The following is a 14,013-nucleotide window of genomic DNA, read 5'->3' as shown; positions in this document are numbered from 1 at the left end:
TGAAGCCCCATGTTGGGTATGGAGATTGCTTAAAAATAAAGTCTTTAAAAAAATATTAAAACAAAACAAAACCAAAGCATGCAGCAGGAGAATAAGCAGGTTTACAGCAAACATTTTCAAATGGTAGACTTCAAAAGCAAAGGGCTAATAACCTCATTAACACCTTGGTGTAATTACCAAATGGTGTTATTCCAACCCAAAAGGTCTAATTACTCAGAATAAAAGACCTAAGCCTAATGATCTTATGCAAAGAACTGCTTGGTTACAAATACTAGAAGAATAAATGCAATAACAAGAATTCAATGAAAAAAGAGCTCAAATGGTTATTGAGACTGAGTCATCTAGCAGCTGACCTGACTGACAGAGTTTGGACACAAGGGGCCCAGTCAAGCGCCACTGTTGGCCAAAATATGACCTGGAATGCTGCCAACAAAGAATTTTCAAAATGACCTAGGGAAACCTCCAGAATTACCAAAGGATAATGAGAATACTACTCAATTTCTGAAATAAAAAGAGGAATATTGGTCAGGCAAAGTCTGAGCAAAGCAAACTTCTGGGTCTTTGGGAAGCATGGAGTTCAAGATGGGTGGGCTTTCAGGGGCATAAATAGGCTGGCACTATCCTTAAAAACTTGGTTCCTCTAATGACATTGTTGATTGGTCTCTGAGGCATCATTTTTGGAGTGAGTTCAGCCCTGCTCAGCTGACTTTCACCAGTGATGATGATTGGTCAGCTTGCAAAAGCAGGTTCACCAGGATGATTTGTGTTTATCCACTGAATGTGTTTAAAATTGGTTCTGGTTGCAACTTGGTTCTATGGCTACAGAACTATCAATCTTTTCCTAAATTTGTTAGAATTTCTTATTCTGATTATCTTATATAACCATATACAATTATCAAATACAGAAAATGTATAGTCTTTGTTCAAATTTCACTACTCTTTTAAAGCAAAATTTGTTTCCAAATGTATTGATCCATGATTACATATTGCATTTTATTTTTTTTTAAAGATTTATTTATTTGAGAGAAAGTGTGCGAGCAGGGGGAGGGGTTGGGGGGGAGAGAATCCTCAAGTAGACTCCCTGCTGAGCACAGAGCCGACTGTGGGGCTAGATCCCAGGACCCTGAGATCATGACCTGAGCAGAAATCAAGAGCCTGCTGCTTAACTGACTGAGCCACCCATGTGCCCTTATGTATTGCATTTTAATTGTCATGTCTCTTGAATCTTCTTTATTCTGAAACAGTCCCTCTGCTTTCCTTTGTTTCTTTTGACACTGTCATTCAAAGAGTATAGGGCAGTTTTTTGTTTGACTTTTGTTTTTTGGTTTTGTTTTGTTTTTATAGAACATCTTTCATTATGGTTTTTCTGATTCTTTCCTCACGGATAGATTCAAGTTATGAATTTTTGGCAGGCATACCATATCAGCTTGTACCAGTGTTGATGGTTTTCATAGGTGTCTCCACTGTAAAGTTACCATTTGTCTCTTATTTGGTAAGCATCTTTTTGTAAAAATTTTATTTATCTATTTATCCATCTATTTATTTATTGAGAGAGAAAGCACACGTGCGCATGAGCAGGGGTGGGGAGGGGCAGGGGGAGAGGAAAGAGAGAATCCCAAGCAGGCTCCACACTCAGCTCAGCACAGAGCCTGATGAGGGGCTCGATTGATCTCACCACCATGAGATCATGACCTGAGCCAAAAACAAGAGTGGGAGGCCTAACGGACTGAACAACCAGGCGCCCCTATTTGATAAGTATCTTAAGGGGAGATACTTTGAGGCTGTGTTTCCGATCAGACTTTTGCTCAATGGTTTTACACCTACTGAAGATTATTGCCTGGAAGATCTCAAGTCACACAGTGGCAGAGCCAGTATTTGAATCCAATTACTGGTTTCAAAGCTGGGCTATTGCTATCCAGTAATTTGGATTACAGATGGATACTTTACTAAATGAATTACTACAGGAGTCCTGTAAATAGTGAGCTTCCTTAGGACTCCTTATATTGAATTCTTCTTACCATGTTCAAGAATTAATCTATCATGAAAACCATACCACCATGCTGCTTTACTCAGGGTAGAGTTCATTAAATGTTGATGAATGAATGTAGCTTAAATAAGTTATCTTTGGAGTTATATATGACTAGATTAAAGTTCTCTATTTTACTCTTTAAGCTTCACCTTGATTATTTGTAAATCCAGGAAAAGTACTTCTTTGTCTTAGAACCACTATCAGGAATAAATTAGATAAGGTACATTCAACATCTAGCACTCAATAAAAAGCAGTTAAAAAGCGATTTTATAACCTTGAAATGATTATGTTCAGTCCATAAATTGGGATCTTATAGATATCAGCTGGACAGGTCTAACACTTATTAGATAGAGGGAATCATTAGGACTACTGAGGGCAAGTAGGAGAAAGGAGTCATTGAGAGACCTAAGATTATAGTCTTGATATTTGCTGAGTAATGCTGTGGTTAAAGACAGAGATGGGGAAGTTAGAAGCTATACTGGATTGAAGGTGCAAGGCTTTTCATGATGTTCTGAGGAGAAACAGAGATACGGGATTTGAAGAGGCAAGGAAGACAGAAATTGTATATTGGTTGAATGATTAGAGGAAAAGACAGATGAATTAATACATAAAAAAATTAATTCAAAATGTACTTATAAAAAGGGGGCGCCTGGGTGGCTCAGTTGTTAAGCGTCTGCCTTCGGCTCAGGGTGTGATCCCGGAGTCCTGGGATCGAGCCCCACATCAGGCTCCTCCGCTGAGAGCCTGCTTCTTCCTCTCCCACTCCCCCTGCCTGTGTTCCCTCTCTCGCTGGCTGTCTCTCTCTGTCAAATAAATAAATAAATAAAATCTTTAAAAAAAAAATGTACTTATAAAAAAAAACCAACAAAATGTACTTATCGAGTGCCAGGTACTAGGAATTTATTGCCTACTAAGAGAAGATCTATGGTAGTAGTTCCAGAATTTCTATAAAAGAGAAGCTTGGGGACAGCAATCTCTTTGGAAGGGTGTGGAGAGAGGGGTCTGGGTGGGGAAGCGGATTTGTCTTGACTCTGTAATCTCCTTAGATGAGAAAATACCAAAAAAGAGGGAGGGGTACTGATTGAGATTAGGCTAGAACTAATTTTCCTCAGACTAACCCTCACCTCTGTCATTCAGACTTACGTAAGTAAACAATAATAGGGCATCCGGCTGGCTCAGTTGGTGGAGTGTTTGACTCCTGATCTCGGGGTTGTGAGTTTGAGGTCCACACTGAGTGTAAAGATTACTTAAAAATAAAATCTTTTAAAAATAAATAATAAAGTAATGAGATATTTATTTTAACAGGTTTCCAAATAAAGAGCTATGTCAGCAAGGAGGTAGAAGCATTTAATTTTCCTTGGGGAAAGATTAGAGGAAGGATTTAATGAAAAGGTGTGATTTTAATCTACTCTTACTTATCACACTTGAAAAAGGTAATTAATGGTATAAACGCAAGGAACACATATCTTCAAAGACACAAGAATTAGAGATTCTGGCAGACTATTCAAAACTTGGCTGAAGTGGGGATAAGGCTGGAGATGAAGGGTTAGCAGTTGCCCAATCATCATAGGCCTACATGCCATATCAAAAGTTTTGAAATTCATCCTATGATTGATGGGAACCACTGAAGGATTTTAGCCCGCGAGTGACAACGATAAAATACTCTGAAAGATTTTAGGAAGATCACAGGACTATGCATTTGAAAGAGGTACAAGCAACATCACCACCCCAACCTCATCTTTGTAAATGAAATATAAGGAAAAACATGAATAAAACAAAGTCCCTATTCTCAAGGAATTTGCATTCCCATGGGGAGAGAAAAACAATAAAATATATATATATATAATGCAATATTAGATAGTGGTAAGTGTTGGAAGAATAAAGCACAAGAAGGCACAGAAGGATTGGGCGGAGCTACTGTCTTAAGGCAAACTCGGTGTTCTTTTCACTAATCTCATCTCATAGCTACCATAAAAAATACGGTTTCAAGATCTTCTCTCACTTTCCAACACATCTCTACTATACTGAAATCTTAATGTTGCAAACTTGTCCATATATTTCATTTATCATCTCATAACTTCTTCACTTTCTTAAATATCCGACGTTTATAGAACTCATTATCAGGCTGCACTGAAAACCTTTCTCTACCATCACTTCTATGGTGTCTCTACATTTTACCCAGATCCAACTCTTCACTGTTTTTAAAGTCTTTAATTTCCATAGCTTGGGTCACAAGATCTGTATGTCTCCTTAAGAAACATGTTCTTTATTGAGTGCTTAGTTTGGCAGACACTTGGCTAGGGGAAGAGAAGGGCAAATGTGGCCTTGACCTCTGGAGCTGATGGTTGTACTCCCTACGTAGAGGCTTGAGGCGTGGGGGATCTGAAACCTATGAGGCCAAAGTGGAACAACCACTTGCTGCTGAGCCTCAGATGCCTGGTTTCCAGTTGATACAATCCTGCGTGATGTGGACAGGGCTCAGAGGCCGAGGAAAAGGGGAGAGACAGATAAATTGTTCGTCAAGGGGCACCTGCGTGGCTCGGTTGGTTAAGCGTCTGCCTCTGGCTCAGGTCATGATCCTGGAATCCTGGGATCTAGCCCCGAGTCCAGCTCCCTACTCAGCGGGCAGTCTACTTCTCCCTCTCCCTCTGCCCCTCCAACTGCTTGTGCTCTCTCTCTCTCTAATAAATAAGTAATAATAAATAAATAAGTAAAATCTTTAATAAAAAAATAAGGGTTTACAGTCCTTTCTCTGCCGTCTTAAGTCCTGACTAAGTCCCACCCTTCAACACCCGGGCCTAAATAAAAGAATGCAGATCTTTGGGAGCTACCTAAATCTACTGAATCACAATGTCTAAGGGCGGGGCCCAGAAATCTGCAGTTTAATCATGAATACCCCGAGGCCATTGTTATGTACCCTTAATATATGAAAATCAAACGCTTCTCCTACCTTTCCTCACTTCACTTTCACCTGAAGTAGTTACCATTATCATCCCTATTTTCCCCCGCAGGAAACTGAGGCATAGAAAGGTTGGTTACGTTGCTGAAGTCACACAGAGCTAGGGCTGGAATCCACACTATCTAGATGCAGCTCCTAGTCTTAAACATTACAGTGCGGACAATATCCTCTTGCTAAATGATTTGTTGCTAATACTTCAAGAAGCACAGAGCTTGGGGTTTGAAGAGTGTGAATGCCCACCAAATTTAGTCTGGTGAACTTTGGCGATTCATTCATACTTTGAATTTCAAGTCCCTCGCGGGTTAAATTTAGATCAAAACACTCCCACCTGTAAGATGCCCCTGATGGGCTAGGCAAAGCAGCCAACCCGGAAGAGAGGCCATCGATGATTTCGGCGCGCCTCCGCCTGTTGGATTGGCTCGAGGCTCTCCCGCCAGGCCTGTACTACTCCCGCGCGCTCGTGGGCCCGCCCCCGCCGCCATCTTGGTCTAGGAGGGAGCGGGCCGCACGCGAGAGTAAACAGCCCGAGACGGGAAAGTCGAGTTCTGGCTCCGTCCGGGTGCCGCGGGGAAGCCGCGGAGAGCACGCAGTCCTGATCTTCTTACGTGGGGTAAGTGTCGGGGCCACGGTGCTGGGCCTTGGCAACCCTTAGTCCAGCGCACCCTCCGCCCCCTCGCGGCGAGATGCCTCACTCTCCGGGCTTCTCCCGCCCCCCGCGGGTCTCCTCCCACTGTTGAAAGCTGCCCGGGAAAGTGGTGGCGGGAGCGGGCCTGGGCCGGAGCACAGCGTGGGCCCCGCTGCGTGTTGCGAGGCGCAGGAGGAGGTTAGGGTTTTGGATTTGGGGGTCAGGGGCCGGGCGTGTGGACGCCGTGGGGCTGTGAGGCCGGGGGTGGGCGCGCGGGTCTGGGGCCCGGACTCGGACCGGGCCGCCGCGGGGCTGTTGCCATCGGTCTTTGGGTTTTCTCCTCTTCCGGTCCGTGCTCAGGGTCGCCGACATGACGGCCCCGGGTGAGAGCCCCCTGGCGCCGCTGTTGGAGACTTTGGAAGACCCTTCCGCCCCCCATGGAGAGCAAACCGACGCTTACCTGACTCTGACCAGGTAAGGCCCGCTGGGTTTGGGGGTGAAAGCTCTGGCGGGTCTTGAGGAGAAGGTAGCTGCGGTGGGGCACTCATAAACGAGGTGGTGTATTCTAGGAGTCTGGCAGCTGTGAGGACGCCGGGGTCGCGGGCAAGGTGGGGGGAGGTGGTGCGTGCTAAGTGACGTTCCGGGGTGTTGCTGCGGAGCTCAAGGCGTGTGTTTGGAATGAGGAAGCCTGCACGTGTGTCTGGCTGGCGAAGGATTTTTTTTTTTTTTAAGTTCGGTTGGAAGTGAGGATGCTGGCGGGATGCTTTTCGGTGTATGCCGCCAATGTATTGGGACAATGTGGCAACCCAGAATCGTTTTTTTTAATAGCAATAATCTGGGTTTCATTTTTAACTGTAATGCCTCACAGGATATTTTTCTCTGCAAATCATGTTTTGCTGAGTTATCTACTTATTTGGAAATGCTAGGAAAGGGTAGCAATTGGTACAAAACGATAAATATTTTGTAAGTTTTTAGTAAATTTGTAATTTGGGCTAGGGTTTTGTGTTCCCTCTTTACCTGGTGATATTGTCCAAATGCGTACACTGTGGAGCAAAAGTTACTAAGGGTTTTTTTGCATTAATTTCAGACCGTATATTGCATGATGCATCGTACTAACAGGTATTAAGTATTTTATGCACTGAGCCAGTCAACTTGATAGAGTTCTAACAAGCTTTAGAAAGAGGGTACAAACGGGTATTTTAGGGAGTAATTATAGTTTCTTTTGTGTGCCATTTGCATAAGCTTATGTTCTTTCTGCTTTTAAGTCGAATGACTGGAGAAGATGGAAAAGAAGTCATTATGGAAATTGAGAAAAAACTTCCCCAGCTATTCAGAGTTTTAAAAGTATGTATCTGCTTATTGAATAGTTTTTTGTTGTGGAAAAAAAAAAGTTTTACCAGCTAACTCAGAAAAACTTCAAGGGGCGCCTGGGTGGCACTGGGGCGCCTGGGTGGCACAGCGGTTAAGTGTCTGCCTTCGGCTCAGGGCGTGATCCTGGCGTTATGGGATCGAGCCCCACATCAGGCTTCTCCACTATGAGCCTGCTTCTTCCTCTCCCACTCCCCCTGCTTGTGTTCCGTCTCTCACTGGCTGTCTCTATCTCTGTTAAATAAATAAATAAAATATTAAAAAAAAACAAACAAACTTCGAAATGGAATAAGAGCAGGACTATTATAGTACTGTTTCAGTGTTTTATATGTACTGAGTACTTTCTTAATTACCTTACATGTATTCTCTTAATCCTCCATGTCCCTGTGAGAGTACTCTTTAATCCCCACTTTGTAGAAGACATTGGTTTAACTTGCCTAATGTTGCGCATGGCCACGTGAATACAAAACCTGTGCTTTTATTTTTTTAAAGATTTTATTTTTTAAGTAATCTCTACATCCAGCAAGGGGCTCCAACTCACCACCCTGAGATCAAGAGTCATGCGCTCCCGCAAAACCCGTGCTTTTAATTTAAAAGCAGTTAACAGCAATTATTTCATGGTTTTTTGTCTTTTTGTAGGAATGTACTTGAAAGTAAATGATTCTATAATTTTATCTTTGGTCTATTTTGTGGCAACACTCTTTTTTTTTCTTTTTTTTTTTTTTTAACCTTCACTCACCATCAGTTCTTGCCACTCTTGTCTGGTTAAAAAACCGTTATTATGGTTATCTTTTTTGCTTATTTGTAGGGAGGTATTATATTTTAACATCAGACTGCAGACTTCTGTTCTTATCCTCAGTTAAGTACACAGTGGCTTTGTGACTGTCCTCAACACTTAACTTCTGAATTCCTTGTTTTTTAGAATGAAGAGGTTGAACTACATCTCCAGAGTTCTTACTTTTATGATCATGTTTTGTGCTTTTGAACAGAAGTACTCTGTCATATTTAGTGTACATTTTAGCAAGATTTCCAGTTAAATGTTGAGGCATTTAAGGTAGTGCCTACCCGTGAGTATTCCTGTTACAGTCAGTAGTGCTTTTTGTTTGTGTAAGCAGGAACTTACTTTTTGTGTAATAGTTCAGTAGTTATTAATAGTATTGAACAGTATTAATTGTAATATATTTTTCTTCATTATCATGTTCCACATCTTAGCAATATATTGGATGTGGTGAAAATATGCACCTTCATAAATTTGGTATTCGAGAACATGTATGATCAGGAACGCAATTGCTTGCACTGTTTAATAGAGGTAACTTAAATGCCTGATGAATAATTATTTGGAAGCATGTGGGTGGTTAATGATAGGAAAGTCAACAGAAGCTTGACAGTCAACAAAAGCTTTCTGGGTGAATATTAAGCACTGCAAGAATAATTGAATTCTTTAGAACAAGAGCCAGGTTAGGTGAAATATAACATGTTTCTATATTGTTTAGAATTCTGTTAGTAGTCAGTCTAGGAACCCACATTTTCCCCCCCCAAAGATTGATTGATTGATTGATTTGAGAGAGAGGGAGAGGGGGGGCCAGGAAGAGGGAGAGAGAACTAGGACTCAGATCCTAGGACCCTGAGATTAAGACCTGAGCTAAAAGCAAGGGTCAGTCACTTAAAGGACTGAGCCACGAAGGTGCCCCACCCACAAGATTTTTGAAGACAACACTGTTAAGGAATACTTTTCAGGCAATATATATTTAATAAAAAAAAAAAAGTTGATCACAGCTAGCTATTGTCCAGGAGATACAGTAGTAGCTCCCAGTCTTAGGTATTTAATACTATCTTTCTATGGTTGTCTGAACTGGTTGTTTTAATATGTCTTATAGTCTAGTGTTTGGTTTTTTGTATGGTTTCATTTGATTAATTATAAGAGGGGTGACCCAGGGAAGTGTTTTATTCATACACCTATTTTTCCTGCTCAAGAGCAGCAAATGCGTAAGAATTCCTTAGATATCTGATTCAGAGCTGTGGGGGGATTTGAAGGTAAATCACTTTGAGATAGGAAATGGTACCGGGAAAAAAACGCAGAGTTACAAATAAACATAGGGTTGGGAAATATAGCAGAGTATCTTTGACAGATTTGGGATTTTATAGCTTTTACATATATAAGATGGGTTGGGCCTAAAACTCCAGATTGATGTTCAGATTTTCCAATCTACAAAGTAGGGATTTCTTTTAAAAGATTGAGATAATGTTTAAAGCTATCACTTCAGATCATCTGTAAATGTTAAATTCCAACCCCTCTCTGTTTTAGAGGTGTCACTCCATTCTAAAACTAGGGTTCCAGCTTTTGTTTTTGAGTCTTTTGCTTTCCTTTTATGGAGGTGCCTTCAGCATTTTCCATTTGTTGGCTCTTTTATTGCTTTCAGGTATGTGGAGATGTTCTTTTAAGAGAAACATTCTTTTTTATGTGATCTCTTTCTAGTGCTCTTCTTCCTTTGCCAAGCTGTATACATGTCTTCCTGATTTTTATTCCTTTTTTATCTAGTCTTAAATATATTTTGATTGATTGGATTAAAACCTAATTTTATTTCCTGGTTGACTCATTCTCTGAGAATTTATTTACAATTTTAATTGTTCATAACGAATGTGCTTTTTGTTTTTTGTAGATTCACATTTCCAGTCAGAATTCAGACCTCAGTAGTGCTGCTCTACAGGCCTTGGGGTTTTGCTTATATAATCCCAAAATTACCTCAGGATTATCAGGTAGTTAAATTTATTATGATGTAATATTTTTAGAGTTTATATTTTACACACTTGATCTGGGAGCGTCTGACACCCACTGTGACGCAGAAAAAATATTTTTAGAGTTTATAAATATGGTTTAATATGTTAAAAGTACTGTTACTTCTCTATTAGTTTTGTAATTAGGATTTGCTTTTGAGAAAGAAATAATGTTTTGATTATCATCTTTTAGAAGATCTCTTTTTTTTCTAGACATAGCTTTAACTTTGTTGTCACAAAATTTCTAAAAGAATATAAACCTATTTTAAAATGATTGTAACAAAAAACTGAACCTTCTCCTTCATAAAGCATATCTGCTTTGGAAAGTAATAATAATTTAAATGGTTATTTATTGTTTAAAACAGGCATATGCACTAAGGAACATGCTGAATTGAAAAGTTCTTTTACATAGTGGTGTTGGGATAATTTGGACCCAAAAGTAGCTAAGTTTTCAAGCAATCTTAATTACCGCTCTGTAGTTTGCCATTTTAATGGAAACCTAGGACGTGATCTTTAGAGAGGGGGAAATCCAGGACAGGGAATAAAGATGCCTGAAAGTTACTACCATCTTCCTTTCTGATGGTAAATTTTATGCCCTTTCTGTTTTAGATGTACAAATGTTCCCAATCTAAAATAGAGGTGGTTCGTTTTAGAGCAGAGGTGTAGGATTTGTAACAACTTGCCAAAAATTGTCTTATATGTTTAAAACTATAATGATACCTGTGAAATTTTTTCATTTGCACAAAATTGAGTATACTGTTTGTTTTCTCTGAATATACCTTCCCATCTGACCTCTAAGTTTTGTGTTTTGGGAAGAAGTTTGGTATTAGCATTGGTTCACTGATCCTTCTCTCCAGATACGCATTTAATTTTTTGACAGTGAAGAATATGTTGTTTTTTTGTTTCTGTATTTGAGATTTTAAAGGATGCAAACTGTTCCACATAATTAAGGCTGCTTGTTTTTCAGAGACAGATATTCAAGAACTGCTTTTAAAATTGAATGATAGTGTTAAAAGCCCAGACAAAAATGTACGTACTAGGGCACTTTGGGTGATATCCAAGCAGACGTTTCCTGCTGAAGCCATTGGCAAAGTAGTGAGTATGGTTTTTGTATGTTTTCTTAACTACATGCCACTTAAAAAATTCAGGCTTATTTGTATTTATTTCATTCTGTCTTTAGGTATCCACTATAATTGATTCATTAGAAATAGTATTTAATAGAGGAGAAATGCATTCTGCTGTTGTTGATTATGAAGCATTAAATGTCATCATAAGGTATGAATTTGCTGTTTTGGAAGAATAATTTCAGTGAATTTAGAATTTACTTCAAGGGGTAGACTTTGGGACTAGACTATGAGTTAGACATTAAAAGCAAAATATCTTCTAAAGTCTCAAGGAAAAAAGGTAACAGGAAAAAGAAGGAAGTAGATTTGTTTAAGTTACTAGGTTTATTTATTTATGTCTTTGTTTATTTTTACTGAGTCTTAAAAATGAAGTCTTGGTAGGGGTGCCTGGCTGGTTTACTTGGTGTAGAGCATGTTGCTCTTGATCTTGGGGTCATGAGTCCAAGCCCCATGTTGGGTGTAGAGCGTACATGTTGCTGCTGCTAACATGATTCTGATTTTAAAAATTATTTTCATTAAAGCTTTTGCAAGAGTTTAAAAAATTGTAATAGGCTCCCAAGTAGGCTGTAGGGGGTATATAAGAAGGCATTAATGGCAACTAACAGCAGATGGGAGAACAGGAAAATGTTCTACTTTCTTCCTGTCCATCCCTCCTCTTTAAAGGACATGCTAACAGCACACAAACTTTGTTGGTGTGGTTTATCTTACCTAGGTTTTCATTCTTTTAAAGTTTTCTGTAATCGAGCTATTTGCTTTAATTACTTAGTGTTCTGATGTCCTGAATGATGCTCACCTTATGTCAATAATGCTCTGGCTATCTTCCCCCCCCCCTTAAGATTCTTATTTATTAGAGAGAGAGAGCAGGAGCAGGGGTGGGGAGGGGCAGAAGCAGACTCCTTGCTGAGCAGGGAGCCCTATGTGATGCGTGGCTGGATCCCAGGACCCTGGGATCATGACCTGAGCTGAAGGCAGACTCTTAACCAGCTGACCCCAGGTGCCCCTCTCTGGCTATCTTCTAAAAGAATATTGAATTTACTTGCATTTTTTAAAAAAATCAATATTTTAAATATTAATCTGAAGATAAAATGGTGTGTTCTTATTTTAAAAATTTATAAAAATAATAAGGAAATCTACAAATCAGTAAAAATTACATCTGCGTGTATGCATATATATATATATGCAAAAACAGATAGATGATACCAGGCATATTTCTGTGTGATGCTTATTTTCCTAGCAGTCTAGACATAAAAGGTGAGGTCAAGCTAATTTCATTGATTTCTCTATTATAGGCTAATTGAACAAGTCCCAGTTCAAATGGGAGAAGAGTCAGTTAGGTGGGCAAAATTGATCATACCTTTAGTGGTTCATTCAGCTCAAAAGGTACATTTGCGGGGAGCAACTGCTCTAGAGATGGGAATGCCATTGTTGCTTCAGAAACAACAAGAAATAGCATCTATCACAGAGCAGCTTATGACTACTGTAAGTATTATTTTGTGTAAGGAATTTTTGGACACTACATTTTAAGTTTCTGGCCCAAGCATAGGGCTCATAGTGGTATAATTGCATTATGATCTAGAAGGTTCCACTTTTCTTTTTTTAAGATTTTATTTATTTATTTGACAGAGATAGAGACAGCCAGCGAGAGAGGGAACACAAGCAGGGGGAGTGGGAGAGGAAGAAACGCTCATAACGAAGGAGCCTGATGTGGGGCTCGATCCCACAACACCGGGATCACGCCCTGAGCTGAAGGCAGAAGCTTAACCGCTGTGCCACCCAGGCGCCCCGGTTCCACTTTTAACAAAACATAAGTAATTGCTTAAGTTAGTATAGGCACACTGCTCCTAGGTTAAGGAAGGGAGCTGTTTGGTGTTTGTAGATCCAGGCATTTTATTTCCTCTCCAGTGAATAGTGTTTGAAAGGGCTTGCATTTCTGGAAAAGGGAGAACATTACTGATTTCAGTGCTGTTTGGGTTGTTTTAACATAATCCCAATAGATATAAATTTAAAGCACATAAGTGCATGTAATGTGTACAATTTCCTAAAGTTATTACTTGCCTCAGACTTTAGGCTTTTCTCTCGTCGTTCTTGTAACAGGTATTTATTGAGCACTTATATGCCATGCATTGTTTTAGCCACTGAATATAGCTGTGAGCAAAAGGAACTTTCGGAGCTTACTGTCCAGTGGGAGAGGCAATAGAGAATGTAGTATATTCAGTGAGGGACATTATGGAGAACCGTAGAGACTAGATGGAGAGTGCCATTGGAGAGGAGGGGTATGGTCAGGAAAGGAAAAATAATAGGATATTTAAACAGTGATTTGAAAGTGATACAGGAATTAGCTACTTGGATGATAATGGAGTAAGCTCATTCCAAGCAGGAGGAACCATGAGAGCAAAAGACCCTGCTCTGATGGTTTTGTGTTGGTTGGTGTTCAGTGAACACTAGACAAGCGATAGAGTGAATAAGGATAAGAGGATTAGGAGATAATGTCAGAGAAGCAGAGGAGCAAATCACATAGGACCTTGGTGGTGTTGCAAGGTATTTGTTTTTCACTCTGACTTATATTGAAGACCGTATTTGAAGGTTTTGAGTTTAGGAGTGTTATATGTACTGACTTGGGCTTTAAAGGGATCACTATGTCTATGTTGAGAATAGACTCTGGAGGAGTTGACTAGAAGAAGGGAAACTAGTTCAGAGATAACGTCAGTAATCTAGGTGAGGTGAGGGAGCCTTCCAGATTTTAAAACCTGGGATTTTGTTTATTTTTTAAAATTCAGGAGGTCTCACGGGAATGTTTGGCTCCTAATAAAGTAGCTCCAATGTCTTTGCAAGTTTTTTTATTTTGATAAGTTTATTAATTTTCTTAAGAGTATATATAAAATTCTTTATAAATTTGAACTAAAATGTTCTCAGCTGTTACCCATGAAGCATTAATGTGTTTTTAAGAGTGAAAATTAAAACATTATCATTTGAACTCTATTGATATACATGTTGAAGTTTTCAGGGAAAAATATATTGGTAGAATAATATTAAGCTGAATTGATGGATGGATGGAATAATGGCCAGATTTGTGATAAGACAGGCATAGGAAGATGTTAATGATGTTTCTATTTGGGCTTTCACTGTAAAGCTT

The 14,013-nt window shown here is 39.7% G+C and overlaps 1 protein-coding gene across 3 annotated transcripts in view; it reads left to right on the top strand.

Annotated features, from left to right (window-relative positions):
- The first annotated feature begins 5,422 nt into the window (after positions 1–5,422).
- RIF1 (replication timing regulatory factor 1) overlaps positions 5,423–14,013 on the top strand; it is a 60,110-nt gene continuing 51,519 nt past the window's right edge. For 2 of the 3 annotated variants that reach the window (XM_040645017.1, XM_040645007.1), the window contains exons 1-7: positions 5,423–5,598; positions 5,974–6,087; positions 6,879–6,957; positions 9,642–9,738; positions 10,724–10,851; positions 10,937–11,031; positions 12,170–12,359. In XM_040645017.1, coding sequence (XP_040500951.1) covers positions 5,984–6,087; positions 6,879–6,957; positions 9,642–9,738; positions 10,724–10,851; positions 10,937–11,031; positions 12,170–12,359 — 693 coding nt within the window. In that variant the 5' untranslated portion in view covers positions 5,423–5,598; positions 5,974–5,983. Of the gene's footprint in view, positions 5,599–5,629; positions 5,812–5,973; positions 6,088–6,878; positions 6,958–9,641; positions 9,739–10,723; positions 10,852–10,936; positions 11,032–12,169; positions 12,360–14,013 lie in introns of those variants that run through there. The other variant, XM_040645014.1, reaches the window with a different exon arrangement.

Source organism: Ursus maritimus, unplaced genomic scaffold (genome assembly GCF_017311325.1).
Source record: "Ursus maritimus isolate PB19 unplaced genomic scaffold, ASM1731132v1 scaffold_1, whole genome shotgun sequence".
NCBI lineage: Eukaryota > Metazoa > Chordata > Mammalia > Carnivora > Ursidae > Ursus > Ursus maritimus.
Note: the sequence above shows the minus strand (reverse complement) of the source record. Positions and strands in the feature narration are given on the sequence as shown.